The following is a 19,247-nucleotide window of genomic DNA, read 5'->3' on the forward strand; positions in this document are numbered from 1 at the left end:
ATAAAAATTAGGCAGGCATGGTGGCGAGTGCCTGTAATCCTAGCTATTCAGGAGGCTGAGGCAGGAAGAATTGGTTAAACCCAGGAGGCAGAGGTTGCAGTGAGCCAAGATCATGCCACTGCACCCACGCCAGCCTGGGTGACAGAGTGGGACTCCGTCTCAAAAAAAAAAAAAAAAAAAAAAAGGCCAGGCGCAGTAGTTCATGCCTGTAATCTCAGTACTTTGGGAGGCTGAGGTGGGTGGATCACGAGGTCAGGAGTTCGAGACCAGCCTGACCAACATGGTGAAACCCCTTTTCTACTAAAAATACAAAAATTAGCAGGGTGTGGTGGCACGTGCCTGTTATCCCAGCTCCTCAGGAGGCTGAGGCAGGAGAATCGCTTGAATCCGGCAGGCAGAGGTTGCAGTGAGCTGAGATCACACCACTGCACTCCAGCCTGTGCGACAGAGCGAGACTCCATCTCAAAAAAAAAAAAAAAAAAGAAACAAAAAAGAAAAAGAAAGGCCAAACAAGCCAGATTCATGCCATGAACATAAGGGAAGTGGCAGCTGAGCCACTGACTCCACACAAAAGTCCAGCTGAAGGGAGAGAGAAACTCCAGACCCAAGTCAGGATGGCAGGCTGCTGCCCTGGATCTCTCTGCCAGTCCTGTCCCTTGCCGCCCCTTGACCTCAACAAGGTGATATGTCCTCCAAAGGGGTCATCTCCAGCTCAGTGACAAAACGTTCAAAGATATTTTTTATCTTTTCCTGGCAAAATCCTTATAAGCTCCAGAGAGCTTCACATCCTTAAAAAAAAAGATATTTCAGAAGCCCCCAAATCAGGAGCCATACCAGGCCAGTTGCAGCCCTAGTCCTCACTGGAGAAGGCAAGATAAGGAACTCCAGGCCATGGAAGAGAACCATGTATGTTGTACGCTATCCAACCCAAATCATCACAGTTCTCACGCAGAGTGCCATTCACATGGACTGCGGTATGTATGTACCCCCAGAAATGGCTTGTCAGCCCTAGGAACAGTTTGAAAGCCATCCCTACCTGTTCTAGCCAAATTCAGCAGGTCTGGAAAATGACCTTTGCGGTCCCACACAGCACTCACTGGGCTTCTGGAGTTAAAAGGTACTGGTGTGGCCGTAACTTCGGACAGGACAAGACACCTGCAGAGCTAAGATCTTGACTCAGAAGTTGCTGAGTTCCATGTACAGTAGAGAGAGAGGCTACCTGGCTTCCAGCCACACCAAAGAATCCACAGCCCTGCCCACACCACTTGGGTCATGCCAGCTATAAAAAGATGGAGAACTTCCCCAGGTGCCCCACAAGTCTAGGTTCTGTTTCCAGACCAGCACAAGCAATGGCAAGGCTGAAGGACTGGCTATGGGGGATGTAGTGGTGGACAAGGGCCTCGTTAAATGTGGAAACGGGAAACAGGGGAGCTGGGGAACTTCTCAGAGGGGATGTAAGGATGGCCTACCCCAGGAAGGCAAGAGGCTTCAGCTCCAGCATATGCACTTCCCAACTATGAGCCAAGTAGGACGTCCCAACCACTGTAAGGAGGTACCTGCTCAAGAGGGGACTGTGTGCACAGTGCAACTTGGAGTTGAAGGAGAGTCTGTAGTCAAGATTTCAGGATGTGGGAGAGAAGCAGGCCTTGGGACCAAGTGGATGTCTGAGCAGAAATGTTCAGTAGAAAGCAGGCTAATGGACCCATTAGGTATCACTAAGCAATACATTTTAAGTAGCTGAAAAGGAAATATACAGTAAAAATAAGACAGCAAAGGGTCCTCTCCTTCTCCAGCCCAGCCATGATTCTCAGCAGCAACAACCCCATCAGAAAGGCCTTAGCTTGGGTCAGTCTGCTTCTCACCCCACCTGAGAATGCCAGATTCACCAGAAAGGGGGTACAGAGATGGCAGGTGGCTTGGCAGGTGGCTTGGAGTGGGGAGTGAGGATGACTCCAGGGCAAGGGAGGAAGCTTTGGAAGGGTAGCAGTGCTTCTTGCCCCACCATGCCCTGGCAGGAGCAGATGCAGGTGGGGGCCTGAGGCTGACACAAGTTGATAGGGGGCTCTCTTTTTAAAAAAAAAATACATATATATATATATGTATTTTTTTTTTTAAATCCTACTTTTGTAAACTTTATAAAAACATACCGCTGTGTAAACATATTGCTAAGACCCCCAGAGAGGACCTTGAAAGTAAAAGGAGCTATGAAAAATAAAATATTTTTAGCTTCCCAGTAAATCTACTTTAGGCCTCTAGGTTCATGGCTGCCCTTCTAGTAAAGTTCTGGGAGGCAATTTTGTGAAAGAAAGAAGACCAAGACTTTCTGAAGAACTTCTGTCATCATTATTATTCGTAGGCTCTGTTGACCTGGGTTCACACAAGGGAATAAACTTTATAATACAATTTTTTAAAGCACTTTTACTTGACCCTCACAATACCCTGCCGTGTGAAGGGCAGGTATTTTATTTTCTCCCACCTTCATTCCACAATGATTCACTAACGGCTCACCATGCACCCACTACTGTGCTGAGGCTTGGGATGGAACCATGAACAAGGAGCCCACCTTGCCCTCAAGGGGCTATAGTCTAGCAGACAGCCCACATCCTGGGGTAGTCCCAGGTGATCCCCCATGCAAGTACTGACCAAGTTTCTGAGCTGAAGCATTTTCTGGTTGTTTCACCAAAGTTCCAATTTCAAGTCAACAGAACTTAAGGCCCAGAGAGGCCGAACAAATGGCAAAGGTCAAAGAGTCAGCCAGGAACAGAAGGAGAAGCAAAGCAACTCGAATTTATTATGTGTCAACTGTGGGCTATGAGCTTCACTATCAGTCATTCACAGACATCATCTAATTTAATGCTCAGTGACCCTTAGGGCAGCTAATCTTCAGGTAAACTGTGGGCCAGAAAGCATCAACACATGCCCAAAGTTCACACTTAATAAGGGATGGAGCATGGATTTCTTCCCAAAATGAATCTTAATACAAAGCCCCACACTTACTTTTATTACAATGTTTTCCAATCTTCAATCATTTACAAACTACTCTCACAAGTTTTACCATATTCACATAAAATGTTTCTTTTGAATTAACTTTAATTATATTTTTCCTGCTGAACATCCTCCTAAGCAATAATTTCCATGAAATTGCAATTTGATGTGGGTTAAAATTAAAAGTTCTCATCCACGTACTGCCTAAAATCATCCCAGATACCACACAAAACTCACCCAGAGAAACACTTATTTCTGTCAGTCTGCATCTCACAGAGACAAAATACAGACATGTCACTTTCCCTAGGGTTTCTGAGGATTTATCCAATTTTTACATCTGAGTTGCAGACATCACAGGGATTTAAGATGAATGAATGCTTTTCACACTGCCTTGCAAACATTAATTTAGTCACCACTCAACTTGTGTGCCTGTACTCTGGTTGAGGAAGAAAATAATAAAATGTCTAAAAGGTTCCAGTGAAGAGAAAAGTGGGTGAGGCACCCTGTAAGACTTCCTCCTTGGATTTCTTATTAGGATGATTTCAAGGATAATGCAAAGATGTGTCCATGGCTTAATTCCTGAAACAGGAATTCTTCCCAGTTGAAAGATTATTAAAACAGCACAATAGAGTACTGTAGAAGGAGAACTGCCTGGAGCAGCAGGGGAGTTTAGCCATGATTTATTCCCAAAATATCACTTCTGTGGGTTGTGTAGACTTGGGACAGTCACTTCCCCCTTCTGGGTCAGATTCTCCTCTAGAATAGAAATTCCATATGGAGAGGGGCCATATTTGTTTTGGACACCTCTGTGTCTCGGCACTTAGAACAGTGGTTGGCATATAGGAGTTGCTCAATAAATAAAGGTTGAATGATTGAATCACCGGTCTCTAAGGTCTCTTCCAATAAGTGGAAATAAAACGATGCTCTACCCAAGGAAATCATGAGAGTATCTAAGTAGAGACCCCCATATCTACAGATCATCTGGGGATAGCCCAATGAATTTAGCAGATTCTAAACTGATGGAAAGAACAAGATAAACTTTCCAGCTGGAGCACAGAAGCAGGAGCCCAGTGACCCAGCACTGGTTACAGCATAGGCCTGAGGGGTAGAGTCTACAGGAGTGGTTGGTCTCCACTGGACTGATCCAAGCTTCAAGTCTTTGTCCCACAGTTACCGATGACTTGAATGAGGCCAAAGAGAGTTGTTTATCACATCTCTAGATGACAAGAAAGGAGTAGCAGATAAAATACATGGCAAAATCAGAATCTAAAATGGTTTTAGGAGGATGGCATAGGGAATCTAAACATGTAAAACAGAAAAAAGACATTTTTCCCTTTAGTCCAAAAAGCCAACAATACAACAAAGGAATGGAGACCAAGTAACTTGCAATTCTGCATATTTAAAATCATCACAATTTTGTTTGAGTGCACATGGAACATGAGTCAAAAAGGTGACGTGAATGCCAAAATGCCTAATGCAATCTCAGACTGCATTAACGGAAATGCAGCACTCAGAACAAGCGAGGCAAAAATCCCTTTCTCCTCTGTGCCAGACTACTTTTGTAATTTCCAGTAAACTTCAAGAAGCACACAGACACACTGAGACACAACCAGAGAGGCAGAAATGGGGAGGAAAAACATTCCAGAAGAGGAAAGGAGGCCATTTCGCCTAAAAAATCATGGACTTTGGGAAAACAGTGAAAGAAAAACATGAGAGCTGTCTTCAAATATTTCAAGGAAAATAAAATTAGACTTGTTCTCTAGAAAGCATAACAGGGTGGTGAATATTTTCTAACAATTAGAGATGTCAATACCCAGAATGAGCTACTTACTGAGCGGTAGGTCCCCACCCTGGGAAGGTGGGTGTGTGGTAAAGGAGGTGAATGAGGACACAGCTCCAAACCAGATCAGTTTCAAGGATCCTCCCAGTCCTGAGACAGACAGCACAGGAGGGCCAAGTTCATCATGCTGTGATGGGGTGTCAGTGCAGATAAACACAGATCTCTAAGTGGGGATCCATACTGACATACGCCAGTCTCAGCTTCTCTCTGAAATCAGCAGAGTGCTATTCACAATCAGCAAAAAGTTGGCCAGGTGCAGTGGCTCATGCCTGTAATCCCAGGCCTTTGGGAGGCCGAGGCAGGAGGATCACTTGAGCCCAGGAAGTCGAGGCTGCAGTGAGCTATAAGTGCACCACTGCACTCTAGCCTGAAAACAGAAAGAAACCCTGTCTCTAAAAAAAAATTAAAAATAAAAATTAAAAATAAAAATAAATTTAAACAAATAAATAAGTAAATAAAAACAAAATCAGCAAAAAGTTACTGATTTCCTGTAGGAAAAGGGAGTGTTTCTGTGTATTTCCCCCTATACTAAGGCCTGCTTTGTGCTACAAGATAAGCAAAGAAAGAAGGAATTTAAGAAACAGCTAGGCCGGGCCTGGTGGCTCATGCCTATAATCCCAGCACTTCGGGAGGCTGAGGCAGGTGGATCATGAGGTCAGAAATTCAAGACCAGCCTGGCCGACATAGTTGAAATCCCGTCTCTACTAAAAATACAAAAAGTAACTGGGCGCAGTGGCAGGCGCCTGTAATCCCAGCTACTCAGGAGGCTGAGGCAAGAGAATTGCTTGAATTCGGGGGGCAGAGGTTGCAGTGAGCCGAGATCATGCCACTGCACTCCAGCCTGGGTGACAGAGTGAGACTCCGTCTCAAAAAAAAAAAAAAAGTTAAAAAAGAAAGAAACAGCTGCAGGGCAGTAAAGGGGACATACTGAGTGAAGAGAGAGATATGAAACAAGCACCAACATAATAATACACTCAAAATCCAAGGGACCTGCTCTCCTCAGAGCTGTGCACACAACTGTAGGGATTTTAGACACAGATTTGGCTTCTCTTCTCCACCTAACTCATGTCTCCAGTTTCTCAAAGAAAGCCAGGTGCAGTGGCTCACGCCCATAATCCCAGCACTTTGGGAGGCCAAGGTGGGCGGATCATGAAGTCAGGAGATTGAGACCACCCTGGCCAAAATGGTGAAATTCCGTCTCTACTAAAAATACAAAATGTAGCTGGGCCTGGTGGCACATGCCTGTAGTCCTAGCTACTCAGGAGGCTGAGGCAGGAGAATCGCTTGAACCCAGGAGGCAGAGGCTGCAGTGAGCGGAGGCTGCAGTGAGCCGAGATCGCGCCACTGCACTCCAGCCTGGCAACAGAGCAAGACTCTGTCTCAAAAAATAAAGAAAAAAAGAAGAAGAAGAAGAAGAAAAGAAAACTAGTGGTGTTTTAAGGCAGTCTCCTCCACTAAGATCAGAAAGTCTGCTTGACTACTTAACCCATCAGCCAGTCTATTTCAACTGCCACACAAACTGCAAGGCAGAAGAACAAGGCCAGATGCTTAGAAATGCATGGCTGTCTTATAAGAATACTGGCTCTCATTTATTGGGAATCTACTATGTGCCAGATATTGCATTAGGTTTTATAGTTTACACTTCAAGTTAGCTGCTATTTTATAGTTGAGGAAATTAAGGCTGAGGGGTTAAATGGCTTGGTTGAGATGTCACCACTCCAAAAAAAATCATAATTCATATTCAGTAAGTGATTCCTATCTGCCAAATACTGTTTTTAAGCAATTACATGTTTTATCTCATTAACAGGTAAGAAGAGGTGTCTGAAACAGTGCTAACTAACTTATTCACAAAGTCATGCATCCACAAGGTAATGTGTGCTAGCACTCTTTCCTCTGCACCATGCTGTCTCTTGCTACAGAAGTAAAGGAAATATCCCCAGTTCTGCCTCTGGTCAACCAGCAGGGGCTCTCCAGTAAATAAGGAAGGACTGAGGCTTTGATCAGGGGTTGCTACCTCTCTGTCTCCTGCACCAGAAGAAACGCCATGTGCAAGACCAGGACCTGCAGGTCCAGGAAACAGCATCTCGATGGCCTGGCTGTGCAGCCAGGAGTGGTGTAAGTGGAAGCTCCAAGCACAGCCATACCTCTCTCTGCTGTGAAGCAGCACCTCCTCCATGCTACCCCTAAGACAGCTTTGCTTCCCTCTGTCATCAGGTCCCACATTGCCCATTGCCTCTTTTCCTGCCTGAGGAAAGCACAGTTCTGTATGCCTTAAAAAAAATCCCTCAAATCTGAGTCTGGTTTAAATTCTAGCTTTACCATTTCTTCTTTTGCCAAATGGAAAACAAACTGGTAGGCCTTTCAGCAAAGGCCAGCCAATTCCATCCCTCCCTAAGAACCAAACAGAATAAAAAGCACTTCCCTGGAGCAGTGGTAGTCATTGGTCCATGATGGGGAGGGGTAATTTATCACTGACATTGTTTAGAACCACCGGCGCTTAGTAATAATAAAATGCAAACCAACTTTTACCGGCTTCGTTATTGCTTCTATATTCTCTACAGACCATGCACGTGCCATTATCGACTGCACTCAGCCAGCTGCTCCCACCAGCCTCTGTCCCCTTGCCAGGCCACTGCCTGGGAGGCTGCTCTGATGTTATGGCAGCCAATGCCTCAGCCAGCAAATGCCCACTCCTCAGATACTTCCTGGATGGCACGCAATAAATTGCCTGGACACTTACCAGATCAGAGGTACAGATTTCACTTTTTAAAGACAACAAGTTCAAATGCGCATCAGACTAATTGAAATGACTAGGGGAAAATGAATTGCATGTTCTTTTTAGAAATAAGTGCTTAACTTTCACTTATCCTTATCAAGTTGCAACTTTAATTGCTCTTATATGCACAGAAATACCCTGTCTATAAATCTATCCATTCATTACAACCATATGGCCAACTCCAAAAAAATGCAGTAGGCAGCAATCCGCACCCCTAGCTGTCCCTAAGGTCAAGTCTGTATATTCTTCTCTGGGGACTTTTCTTCCGTCTTCCCAGAGGAGATTAGTACATCACTGTCTGTGGCAACCAGCTCCCCTAGTTTCTTCACCAATGCCTCCTGCAGAGGGGCCCTAGAGGCCAGCCACCAAGGAGAAAAACCCCTCGGGGAAGATCTAATGGGAACAAGCCCCAGACACCTGGGCTACTCTCTTTCCCTGGTGCAGGTCAATTTCTAATTATAAACTGACGCAGAGAAGGTTTTCACTTACTTGAGCTGGATTTCTTGATCTGCTGTAATGTTCTCAGAACTTTGCGCATGTCCTTCATGCTGGTGTCTTTCTGGCTGTATAAAAGAAGCTTCCGAGCATCTGAGAACAGGCGAGACACACTGTAAAGCGTGCAAGAAAAGGAGAAAGGCTCTTGTTAGGCCAACTGCCTCTGCTGCTTTACAAAAGTGACTGCCAAGTACACACGACTCAGCCTGGCTCCCAGGTCCTCCACAGTCTGGCCCTGGCCCACTCCCATGGCTCCCCACACCCAGCTCCATTCATCACCATGTTCCCTCCCCCACCCATCATCAGGGCCCCAAATGCCCTTTTCCATTGGTCAACACACCCAAATCTTACCACCCTTCAAGGCCTGGCTCATCATGCGTGTGAACACACATGCATGCACACACATGCCCCCAGGGCTGACTTATCCATGAGGCACAGTAGGCTCAGTGGCCTGGGCCTGGGATACTCTTAAGGGCATATTAAAATGTTTTAATTTATTTTAAAAGCAGAATTAAAAGTTAATACACTAAAAATGTATAAATAATCATGAATCTGGTCTGGATCGTATTCATCTTTATACCAATGCAGTCATGAAATATAATTTTTAATATTGTTGTATGGAAGGGGCCCGTGGAGGCTACAAAGCCAGTCTAGGGTCCATGAACATGACAGTGTGGCCCTGCGTGCCACAGCTGCAGCTTCCTCAGGATTGTCCTGAGTCACATCCCATAGTCCTTAGTCCACCCTAACTCACATCACGGTCCTGTGCATTTGAAGAAACCTCAATGTCTCATTTGGGAGACATTTATTATGCCCATACTTATGTCCAGGCACTGAAGCCAGGAGCCAGGAATACAAAGGGAAGGGGCAGCATCCTGCTTTGCTCAGGGAGCTCACACTCAGGGGAGAAAGACCTGCAGACACTGTAGTCTGATGGGGCAGTGACAGAGGTGAGAGAGGTGATCTGATGCAGAGAAGACAGAATTCCCCTAGCCTTGGCTGTCAGCTCCTTATGGGCAAGGACCCTTCCAGCGTGAGTCTCTGTGCCAGCCCCTACCCCCTAGCTCCTAGAGCCAGCCCATTCAGATGCACGTCTGCTGAATGATATCATTAACAACATATAGTATATTCCAAAATAGCTAGCAGACAGGACTTGAAATGTTCACAACATACAGAAATGATAAATACTCGAGGTGATGGATACCCCAAATACCCCAAATTCTCCCCAATTCTCCCTTCCCTCATTCTGCAGACTCTATCACACAAGCATTTACAAAAGCAGCTTCACTTAAATCCAGCCATTCAAAATTCTCCAGAAGACAAGAAGGGAAGGAAAAGGATTAACTGATAAGTTTGGAAAGAAAATCTGATCTGATACTTACATGGATTTGTTAAAGTTTCCAACAACTCCGGGAGCCTCCCCAGGAGTCGGGTAACGGAAACAGGGGTTGTTGGCATTACAGATAATCCCCTGAACCCAAGGAAGTGTTCCTGCAGAGGGCATGGCTTTATTTGGAAAATGGCCTGTTGAAATCGAGGAGTAGAAAAACACAGGGAGAAACATTAATTCTCTGAAGCGATTCTGAGGCTCCATTTATACAATGCTTCATGCCAAGTTTGTCCGTCCCATTCCCCACATCCCAGAGACCTGTCTCTTCTGAATAAATCTGACTCTCAGGTGGAAACTTGGCCTTAGATGTCATTCTTAATCTAGTGGACATCATCTGTAGAATGGAGTTCATGACACCAGCGTTGGAGAAGTGATGAGAGAGGTCCTAAGCAGAAATCCCATGGCATCCTTAGTTCCTCTTGATGACCAGCCTCAGCTCTCAGACATAGAGGGGACTTGGGGATGCCCTAAGCCTATTTTTTCATACTCTAAGGAGGTAACCATGGTAAGATAAAGTGGGCCGGGCACGGTGGCTCACGCCTGTATACCCAGCACTTTGGGAGGCCAAGATGGGCAGATCACCTGAGGTCAGGAGTTCAAGACCACCCTGGCCAACATGGTGAAACCCTATCTCTACTAAGCATACAAAAATTAGATGGGTTTGGTACAAAAATTAGATGGGCTTGGCGGCAGGTGCCTGTAATCCCAGCTACTTGGGAAGCTGAGGCAGGAGGATCGCTAGAACTCAGGAGGCGGAGGTTGCAGCGAGCTAAGATAGCGCCACTTCACTCCAGCCTGGGTGACAAGAACAAAACTCCATCTCAAAAAATAAATAAATAAATAAGATAAAGTGACTGACAAAGAACACTCGCGGAGTCAGCTGGTACAACTGGGAGTAGAACCCCCATCTCCATGGTCCCAATCCAAGCCTCTTCCTCACACATGCAGTTAGACTGGAATTTAGCTCATACCAAACCCCTCTGGTACTCTCCTCAGTTTGCCAAAGATTTGTCAGTTTCACCTCCTCTGCCAGCTATAAAGCTCCTCAAGGGCACCAGAAAAACACGCGGGCTTGGGGTCTGATGTCGTCTGTGAAGCTTCGGTGTTTCATTGTTACCATTGTTGTTTTGTCCCTATATTAAAACAAGGCCCCATGCACTAGGCCATCCTCTTGCTCTCTTCTCTCTTTCTTACAATGAGCTTCTTACCAAAAGGATGATGGGACATATTTGGGCTCAGTCCTAGGATTCAATTTGGCACAGCTGGGTTTGTGGCCGTAACACATGGATGCTGCTTCTAAGGATCAAGATTAATAGGCCCTAGACCAGGGGTTCTTAACCCAAGGACCTGTTCAGGTGTGGACAGAAAGGCCAGAGCTCCAGCTTCTATCATATTCTCAGGGTTATCTGTGACCCCAAAAGAGTCCACAGTTATCAAGAACCACAGCTCTAGGTGGTGAAGAACAAGTAGCTTCACAAACCAATTGGAATTCACATCCAGTCCCTGCAGCTTGCTAAGCAGCGACTTTGGCCAACTCACTGGCCCCACACCCTCAGTTTTCTCATCTGTAAAGTGGTGATAAAAGTACAATTAACTTCACAGAGCTGTGGTGAGCATCACATGAGGTTTTGCAGGCAAAGCATTTTTGCAGAGTGCCTGGTGCAGGACAAAGGCTCCACAAATGGGCCTATGAGGATTTTTCAGGCACTGTGGGAGTGAATCTACCACAGCACTTACTCTGCTATTGCCCAACGAGAACACTCCTTCCATCTCACAGCTACCACCTCCCTCCAAAGTGGGAACTTTGTTTTATTCATCTGTTTATTTTCATACAAATGGGCTGAGTCTCCCCAGAAGTTAACCCAAAGTCAGGACTTGCTGCACTTTGCACTTCAGTATAGGGTCTTTCTCTTCTATCCATACTCCAACCAGAGAAGCAACATCCAAAGCAAGGATGTGACAAGATCTGATCACTGTGGCCACCCTCTGCAGGGACTCTGGCCTATTGAACATTTACACAGTTAATCTCCCTATCTTCCTGTTAATAGTTCAAGGAAAACCAAACAAGGCCCCTTTGCCTAAGTCAGCTGCTCTTCATTCGGGGAGATTTATGTAACCCAACCAAATACTCGAAGAACCAAAAGATTCTCCCCTTTCAACGCCAGGAGATACTGGCAATGTAGACAGAGTGGCATAGGTGAAAAGCAGCACAGGGCAGTGATGGTGAAGGTATTCCAGGTTATCCCTTAGCAGGGGCGGCAAAGGCCCTTCCTTATACGTTGTACCCCATCCTATTTGCAAACAAAAGTAGGATCAGGACTAAGCAGTGGGTACACAGGAAGACAAATAATATAATGGACTCTCAGGACCCAGGGAAGGTTTTAAGACCTTGATAACTCTAGTTTGAACTGGGGAAGATTTATAGAGAAGAATTTCACACCAATCCTTTGTTCCTAGGGACAAGACACCTCTTCAAGTTTCGCCTTAACTTTTAACTCTGCCCTTCCAACTAGGTCCCTGGAGGGTGATGAGAACAGAAGGTAAGGTTGCAAGAAGTGCATGGATGTGGCCGGGCATGGTGGCTCATGCCTGTAATCCCAGCACTTTGGGAGGCTGAAGCGGAAAAAACACCTGAGGCCAGGAGTTCAAGACCAGCGCGGTCAATGTGGTGAAACCCTGTCTCTACTAAAAATACAAAAATTAGCCGGACGTGGTGGCACATGTCTGTAGTCTCAGCTATTTGGGAGGCTGAGGCAGGAGGCTCGCTTGAACCTGTGAGGCAGAGGTTGTAGCGAGTGGAGATCGTACCACTGCACTCCAGCCTAAGCGACAGAGCGAGACTCCGTCTCAAAACAAACAAAGAAGTGCATAGATGTAAGGAAAAGTCTCATTTACCATCTATATATACAAGAATTTCAGAACTTTTCTGAAAATTTATAATCTGAAGTCTGAGGAATCTAGGTTAAAACTCAACAACTTGCCCAAGATCACAACCTTGGTGAATGGCAGAGGCAGGATACAAACAAACTCCAACTTGTCTGATGCCAAAGACATTTGCTATTTCCACTACACTATCCTGCCTGCTTGTAATCATTCCAGAAAGAATAGTCCAGTAGATGAAAAAATTGAGTTTGCCCTTGAAACTTACACTTCAGTGGCACTTGGCTTGACATAATGCTTAAATAAAATCTAATATGTATTTGCTCATCAATCAAAAAAATCTCTTTGGGGTTCCAAAAGAGAAAACAATTATCTCACAGGCATATAAATTGTGTATAAATTTCAGTTTATGCTTTTTTTTTTTTTTTTTTGAGACACAGTTGCGCTCTGTTGCCCAGGCTGGAGTACAATGGCATGATCTCAGCTTACTGCAACCTCAGCCTCGCGGGTTCAAACAATTCTCCTGCCTCAGCCCCCCCAGTAGCTGGCATTACAGGTGTGCACCACCACGCCTGGCTAATTTTTGTATTTTTAGTAGAGATGAGGTTTCACCACGTTGGCCAGGCTGGTTTCAAACTCCTGACCTCAAGTGATCCACCCACCTTGACCTCCCAAAGTGCTGGGATTATAGGCCTGAACCACTGTGCCTGGCCCACTCTTTTCTTTTTTGGTGAAATCAGGAAATCATGTCTGAGAAAATGTTTCTTGAGCGGGTGTGTGTGTGTGTGTGTGTGTATTTCATATGACCATGTGTGATGTGCACTAGATAATTAGCAAGTAAACACTGTTGCTATGTATTGTGAGAAAGATGGGACCAGGTCAAGAAACACAATTAAAAGGTGGCCCTGGCCCCATTGCTTTCCTGGAAGAACAGTATCTCGTAAGCTTGTGTGTCTCGTAGGGGTATGGACTGACCTGCTTAGCAATAGGAAAAATCACTGGGGCAGTGAAACTGAAGTCCCAGCTACATTTCTCACATAAACATTGATCCTTTAGATTTAGCCGTTTCTGCAGTGTCAATCCACCCACTGAGCACAGACCTAAGAGAAAGACTGTGATTGTAAGATGATACACTGACAATAATAATATGAGGTAGGTATTACCATTCCCTTTTAAAAAGAAGCTGAAATCACTTGTCCAAGGTCATATGCTTAGTGAATGCTGACAGCAGAATTCATACCCAGGTAACCTGACATCTGGAGCTTGCGTTCTTAGCCACTACTGTATTTTCTATGCTCACTGTAAAGGCTGTTATCAAAATACATGATTGACAGTCAGGTGATCTGAGTTCTATTCAAGGTTGTTATGAGAATAAAATAGTATTAGTAAAACTGAGAAGTTCTACACAAATGTTGCTTAAAATGATGTGTTCCATGATTTGCAACGTGTGATTAAGACATCATGCATATGGAAAAGACTAGGTGTTAAGGCATTATCTTAAATGTGCTTTTGAATCACCACTTTCTAAAATTATCAGTAAGGTTATTTTATTTTCATGATTTAAAAATGTGTAAAAGAGATGCTGGCTATTGTTATAATTACAAGTATCACCATTCACTAGGACTGAAAATAGTCTCCTGAGTTCATGCCTTATCAAAAAATGAGAAGCCTAGGTTTTTCTGATCCAAACCATGTGTGATGTTTCTCAAAGACGGCATCTTTGGAAAAGTCCAATTTAGCCCACGTTCATTGCCTGGATTTTCCCTGCCATTGGTGAGTCTCAGGTAACATCCACAGTTACTTACATTCATGTTGTTCATAGGGTGGGTAGTTCAGCCGAACAGAGATCAGAATCAGGAAGATAAATAAAGGCCAGGCCACTTCCAGCAGCAGCTGACACTGAGTGGAAAATAAGACAGAACACTGTAAATTTCAAAATAACATGGATGTCCAATGCTACTGGGATTTAGGAAATCCATAGAAAACTTCATTTACTAATTAATCAATTTCTCCAGTCTCTCCCACCACTCTCTAAGCTTTAACAGAACTGTTTGGAGTTCTGACCTTTTAATACACCATTCCATAAACCTCTGTGTCTTCCCTCAGGTAAGGGAAGATGCTTCCTATCCTGCTTTATCTGGTTTACTTCTACTCATTCTTCAGGATGCATCCTGGCATAATTTCCTTTACTAAAATCTCAGCCTGAGCTAGAAGCCCTTCTCCCGTGCTACTCCAGTAACACAGGCACACTCCTCCTGTGGCATTTTCCTGGAGCTCCTGAAATCATCTGTTTCTGTTGCTGGCTTCCTCAGCACACTGAGCATTCTGAAAGCAGGCACCCATCCAAGTCTCTCTGTATCCCCAGCCTTAGCACAGTGTCAGGTACATGGTGACTATGTTGAAAGGAGAGGACCAGGGCAACTGCTGTGCTAAATACACACAACCCTTGCTCCTCTAATTGCACAGAAAGCTGCTCCCTATGGGGCAGAGAAGAGGGCTCTCAACAATGAAAATTCACACATAGTTCCATATTGACCTGTGTGCATGCAGGACTGTAAAGAGAGAGGGCGAAGTCCTTCCCCATCTCTCCAGGTCTGGTCACCATCTTCTCCAATGAGTTAAAAGATCATTGAACTTATAAGCAAGCATGATACACTGGTCAAAGCAATGAGGTTTCTCCAAAGGAAAACCCTGCCTCAGTGAGTTACTAGGGGATAAATCAGCACAAGGACAAGATGGAAATCACTAGACATAATGTAACTGAGCCAGTAGTGTTCAGACAACTAGTTACATTGCCTGAAGTCTATCACCTCTCCCATTCCTTTCATTTCCGTATTTCAACATTGTAATCAACATAAATACCAAAGAGCCCAGAAGAGTCACTGGGCCTTGTGTTTAAGAGTAATTATAACTTATAACTGTGGCTTCAGAGTCACAGAGCCAAAAGAACACTGGTATGAAATCCCTTTTTGTCTTATTTTTTTTAAAAAAAGCAAAAGATTGGGTCGGGTGCACTGGTTCATGACTGTAATCCCAGCACTTTGGGAGGCTGAGGTGGGTGGATCACCTAAGGTCAGGAATTCGAGACCAGACTGGCCAACATGGTGAAACCCTGTCTCTACTAAAAATACAAAAAAAGTAGCTGGGCATAGTGTTGGGTGCATGTAATCCCAGCTACTTGGGAGGTTGAGGCAGAACTGCTTGAACCCAGGAGGCGGAGGTTGCAGTGAGCTGAGATTGTGTCACTGCACTCCAGCCAGGGCAACAGAGCAAAACTGTGTCTCAAAAAAAAAAAAAAAAGCAAAGATTTTTTTTTGAGACAGGGTCTTGCTCCACCGTCTAGGCTAGGCTATCAACTAGAGATCATAGCTCACTGTAACGTCAAACTCTTGGGCTCAAGTGATCCTCTGCCCCAGGGCTCCCAAACTGCTGGGATTACAGGCGTAAGCCACTGCACTCAGCCAATGCAGAAATTTTTCTTGATCTAGAAGTCCTTATATTTTTACGGAAAATTTGAAAATAAAAAAATACAGAAAAGTTTAAAAAGGTAAATATAAATCACCTTAATCCTACCTCTAAGAGATAATCTCTAGTAAACTGAACTAAAAATGGTTCTCTATTAATATCTTTTGTCTTTTTTCATGCTTACATAAATAATATTTTTTCTCTACAATATTGAGACTATGCAGCACATATACTTTTGTATTCTGCTTTTCCATTTAACATCATACTGGGAGAGCATTTCCCATGACATAAAATATGCTCTTAAAACATGTCTTGTAACGTCTACTTGATATTCCACTCTGTGAATAGATCATAATTTAACCTTTCTGCTCAATTGCTGGTGCTTCAGATTGTCTTGGGTGTTTTTTTTATTATTATTTATTTATTTGTTGTTTTATTTCTGATATTAAAAAAAACAAAACAGTTTTCTATTTCCAAAGACCTCTGATATGGTTCTACATTAGACTCTTTTAAAAAATCTTTTCAGGGATGGATGCAGTGGCTCATGCCGGTAATCACTTTGTGAGGCCGAAGCAGGTGGATCACCTGAGGTCAGGAGTTGGAGACCAGCCTGGCCATCATGGCAAAACCCTGTGTCTACTAAAAATACAAAACTTAGATGGACATGGGGGTATACGCCTGTAATCCCAGCTACTTCGGAGGCCAAGGCAGGAGAATCTCTTGAACCCAGGAGGCCAAGGCAGAAGAATCACTCGAACCCAGGAGGTCAAGGTAGGAGAATCGCTCGAACCAGAAGGCCTAGGTTGCAGTGAGCCGAGATCACGCCACTGTGTGATCAGAGTAAGACTGGGCAGAAGGAAATATAGCAAGATAAACAGTGGATGTACTAGGATGATAAGAATATGGGTGTGGCTGGCACAGTGGCTCATGCCTATAATCCCAGAACTTTGGGAGGCCAAGGCAGGCGGATCACCTGAGGTCCGGAGTTTGAGACCAACCTGGCCAACATGATGAAACCCCATCTCTACTAAAAATACAAAATTAGCTGGGCATGGTGGTGCATGTTTGTACTTCCAGCTACTTGGGAGGCCGAGGCAGGAGAACTGCTTAAATCTGGGAAGCGGAGGTTGCTGTGAGCCAAGATTGCGCCACTGCACTCCAGCCTGGGCGACAGAGCAAGACACATCACATTCCATATCTTAAAGATATACAATTTTTATTTGTCAATTATACTTCAATAAAGCTGGGGGTGGGGGTGGGGAAGAAAATTTAAAAAAACAAATTTAAAAACAAATTTAAAACAAATTTAAAAAAAAAAAAGGGTGATGTTTTTAATACTTTCCTGTCTTTTCTAAATTTTCCACAATGAGCATATATAAATTATCTCATGGTACAAAAAAACACTGTTACCATAAAACTATCAAGAATAGTTTGCATAGACAGCACAACAGAATGAAAAATAAAGGCAAATGGATCCCTCTCTGGAAGAAAGCATGCTGACAGTGGAGTACTCAAGACCAAAGATGGGGCTGGTCTTGCTAATATTTCTGTAAATAATCCCAAAGAGACAATGTACTCCAAGCTTGGGAATGATATTCAGCCTTTTCTTTCTTTTCTTTTTTAACAGCAAACACCTTTTTATTCTATAGCTTATTTTTTAAGTTCAGATACACATCACATTCCATATCTTAAAGATATACAATTTTTATTTGTCAATTATACTTCAATAAAGCTGGGGGTGGGGGTGGGGAAGAAAGCAATTTTCTTTCTGCCAAAGAACAAAACCACGACTCTATGAAAACAAACTTTTCTCAGGCCAGGCGCGGTGGCTCATGCCTGTAATCCCAGCACTTTGGGAGGCCGAGGTGGGTGGATCATGAGGTCAGGAGTTCGAGACCAGACTGGCCAACATGGTGAAACCCCGGCTCTACTAAAAATACAAAAATTAGCTGGGCATGGCGGCACGTGCCTGTAATCCCAGCTACTCAGGAGGCTGAGGCAGGAGAACTGCTTGAACCAGGACCCGGGAGGCAGAGGTTGCAGTGAGCTGAGACCACACCACTGCACTCCAGCCTAGGCAACAAGAGTGAAACTCTGTTTCAAAAAAAAAAAAAAGGAAAGAAACTTTTCTCCCAGCTGAGCCAGGACTCCCTCATCTCAATTTCCCCAGGTACTTTGTGTCTGTATCAGCTCTTGGTACACCAGAGACCCTATTTATAAATGAGCTTCTCCCTTAGGATCACTTTCTTCTTACTAAGCCTACCACATGATAACGGCTTTAAAAATGTTTGGTGAGTAAGTAAATGAGCTGAACTTTAGAAAAGAATGAACATGGAAATATAAATCAGTTGAACCCTTTGGGAAAGCAATGTAACAATATGTATTCAAGAGCCATGTTTATCCCATTTGCCCAATTACTATTCCTGGAAATTTATCCTAGGAAACTGAACTTAAGATATCAAAAAGCTATATGCATAAAGTTATTCACTCATTGAAACATTGCATAGCAATGGGGAAATGATTAGATTAAAGTATGGTACATCTACTCAACAATATATCATGCCATCATCACAACAATGTTTTTGAAACACAGAAATCATTAGCCATATAATATTAAGTGAAAAAAGCAGAACATAAAATTATATGCCGTTCCAAGCTCAAAGACAGGAATACAACTTTTTTTTAAAATGGTATGACTGTAAATAAATTTAGAAAATACTAATGAGGCCAGGCGTGGTGGCTCACACCTGTAATCCCAGCACTTTGGGAGGCCAAGGCGGGTTGATCATGAGGTCAGGAGTTCAAGACCAGCCTGGCAAACAGGGTGAAACCCCATCTCTACTAAAAATACAAAAAATAGCTGGGCTTCGTGGCGGGAGCCTGTTATCCCAGCCACTCGGGAGGTTGAGGCAGCAGAATTGTTTGAACCCGGGAGGCAGAGGTTGGAGTGAGCCCAGATCGCTCCATTGCACTCCAACCTGGGTGACAATGCGAGACTTCGTCGAAGGAAGGAAGGAAGGAAAGAAGGAGAGAGGGAGGGAAGGAGGAAGGAAGGAGGGAACTAATGAAATTAGGGGAAAAAAACGAAACGAAACAAAGAGTAGGAGTAAAATAAATAGTCATCACAACCTTGAAGCTCTGAAACTACTATTTGTACTTTTAGGATAAATAGTAGCTACCGTTTATTTAGGACCCAATATGTACAAGGCACATTTTATATTAATTACTTAATTTAATCCCCAGGTCAACCGTGTGAGATAGGAGACATTATTGTCTTCATTTTATATGTAGCAAGGCTAAAGCTGGAGGAAGGGTAAATCACAGAGATAGTCAGTAGCGGGGTTGAGATAAGCGGCCAATTCTATCCAACTCAGGAGGCCACATGACATTCTATTTGACACCACGGGAGACTCAGG

At 44.1% G+C, this 19,247-nt stretch overlaps 1 protein-coding gene across 2 annotated transcripts in view; it reads right to left on the minus strand.

Moving 5' to 3' along the window:
* ABCA1 (ATP-binding cassette, sub-family A (ABC1), member 1) overlaps nucleotides 1-19,247 on the minus strand; it is a 149,594-nt gene that overhangs the window by 93,800 nt on the left and 36,547 nt on the right. For both annotated transcript variants that reach the window (XM_011948232.1, XM_011948235.1), the window contains 3 exons: nucleotides 14,172-14,265; nucleotides 9,479-9,620; nucleotides 8,091-8,209 (listed from right to left, as the gene is read on the minus strand). In XM_011948232.1, coding sequence (XP_011803622.1) covers nucleotides 8,091-8,209; nucleotides 9,479-9,620; nucleotides 14,172-14,265 — 355 coding nt within the window. The remainder of the gene's footprint in view (nucleotides 1-8,090; nucleotides 8,210-9,478; nucleotides 9,621-14,171; nucleotides 14,266-19,247) is intronic.

This window comes from Colobus angolensis, unplaced genomic scaffold, assembly GCF_000951035.1.
Source record: "Colobus angolensis palliatus isolate OR3802 unplaced genomic scaffold, Cang.pa_1.0 Scaffold276, whole genome shotgun sequence".
Classification (NCBI taxonomy): Eukaryota; Metazoa; Chordata; class Mammalia; order Primates; family Cercopithecidae; genus Colobus; species Colobus angolensis.